This window comes from Hipposideros armiger, unplaced genomic scaffold, assembly GCF_001890085.2.
Source record: "Hipposideros armiger isolate ML-2016 unplaced genomic scaffold, ASM189008v1 scaffold_430, whole genome shotgun sequence".
In the NCBI taxonomy this organism is placed as follows: domain Eukaryota; kingdom Metazoa; phylum Chordata; class Mammalia; order Chiroptera; family Hipposideridae; genus Hipposideros; species Hipposideros armiger.
The window spans coordinates 916,025-918,088 of NW_017731780.1; the positions used below are offsets into that span (position 1 = coordinate 916,025).

General features: G+C 33.3%; 1 protein-coding gene across 1 annotated transcript in view; it reads right to left on the reverse strand.

Annotated features, from left to right (window-relative positions):
* Nucleotides 1-6: 6 nt before the first annotated feature.
* Nucleotides 7-2,064, reverse strand: part of SLC7A2 (solute carrier family 7 member 2) — a 54,760-nt gene continuing 52,702 nt past the window's right edge. Inside the window, exon 7 of the mRNA XM_019664756.1 lies at nucleotides 7-304. Within this exon, the coding sequence (XP_019520301.1) occupies nucleotides 142-304 (163 nt within the window). The 3' untranslated portion in view covers nucleotides 7-141. The remainder of the gene's footprint in view (nucleotides 305-2,064) is intronic.

Here is a 2,064-nt window from a genome sequence, read left to right on the forward strand (position 1 = left end):
GAACCTATGCCCCAAACAATTCAAAATAGGAAACATTCACCAAAAAAGTTATTGACCGTCAATGCAAATCCAAACAGAAAACCACCTAACTTTTCCATATTTTCTTTCAGACTCCTTGATGAGAAAAGATCCCCAATTTTCTTAATAAAAGTAAACTCTCTCACCTGCCACCGCACCCGATGATAAAGTAGCAATTATTGGTGTCTTCGTTTTGGAATTGATTTGACCTAGACATTTGAAAAGCAACCCATCCTCGGCCATAGCATAGATTACACGAGGCATTGGGAAAATGCATCCAAGAAGACTGAATAAAAAGCAAACACATGCAGTATGGCAAATGGCAAAGACATTCATGCAAGATTACATCACAGAACTGAAATTAAGTAACTGTACAACATTCAGCATCATGGCTGTGATTATAAAGTCTTGTCATTTTTTAAGTGCATTATGATTGGCCATTTAAAAATATCTGCCAATATTGACCACTGTGCTACTTATTATTCTGTGGCAGATATTTGCCCAGAACAATTATCAGACTGAAAATAACAATGCAAGCGATTTGGGCATGCCCATGATTATTACTGAATTAAAACTAAGTAGTTAAGACTCAATAATCAACCCAAAGCAATCATATCTTTAAGACATAATTAATGGCAATAATTCAGAAAATAAAACTCTTAAACTGATATGTAATTACAGAAGAGATTAGGTAATTTGACTTCATAGAATAGTCCATTTATTTAATTACGTTTTTATATTTATTTTACCATTATTTTTCCCCATGTAGCCTGATCTTTGATCAAATTAGCAGTAATTCCCAGCATCATAAGATAATCAAGATAGAGAAAGGTTAAAAAAAAAAATCAACTCACTGTAAGATTAGTACATAGATGTAGCCATGATTAAAAGTTTAGAAAAATTTAGATGTTTTAAATTACTTGTGTGTTTACCGGCTGCACCATTCTATACATGACTTAGTTGTGAANACAGAAAAAAATTCAAACTAGTGCAGTGTTAACTACCGATAGTATTTTGGTACCATTTCAGCTGGTCAGAAATGCTTGTGTGTGTGTGTGTGTGTGTGTGTGTGTGTGTGTGTGTGTGTATACAAAAATGATTTCTTCATGTAAATGTATGTTATTATTTAAATAAATTCAGATGCTACATATAGCTTTGCATCCTGAAACTGATATATTTCTCCAAATAATTAAATATTTTATTTGTTGTAGAAGAGTTCAGTGAATAAATATATCCTCATTTATTTAACCATTCTCTTACTGATATTCAGGTTAGCTCAATTTTTCACTAAAGTAAATTATCTTTTCCATGAACATCCTTTATATATATCTGTGTGTGCCTCTTTGAGTAAATCTTTAGTATAAAATCTCAGCAGTTAAATTACCAGGACAAAAAGTATAATATTTTTAAGTGTCTTTATACATTACGATAGCCTGCCATTCACAGAGATTTCGACAACCTTTCACTATCAACTCTATTTAATTCTTTGTTAAGGACCAAGTATGGTTATTACACTTCATATTGATGTTTCTATGTCCATCACCTCTTGCCTCTGTGAGACTGTTAACTTCTTAAAAGTAAGGATGGTGAGTTCTAATTTTCTTCATCCCCTGAGCCCCACGTGAGACACATATCCTTCAGAATCATCTGGCAATGAGGACAACTCACCTGAGAATGAGAACGCAGGCTGCGACCAGAGAGTAGGCCAGGAGAGTGCCAATGGACATCATGTCCACGAGTGCCTTCAGGTCAAAGAGAAATGCCATCACAGCTAATGGGAAGAGAAAAGAGTGGTGAAGAAAATGGCCAATGATCAAATTCTATCTAGTTGATAATGTTCAAGTCAGGGACAACTGACTGACATTTTTTAGTTGTTTTAGTACCAATGTTAGTCAAAAAAAGTATAGAAAATACATTTCTCACAATAAGATGTTCTTTAGGTCATATAACTACTAATATAACTTCAAAAACCTTCAGTTATCAGGTAGATAACTACTACTTTGGTTATTAAAAATCATCCATTTTGATTACTTAAAAAATATTGTC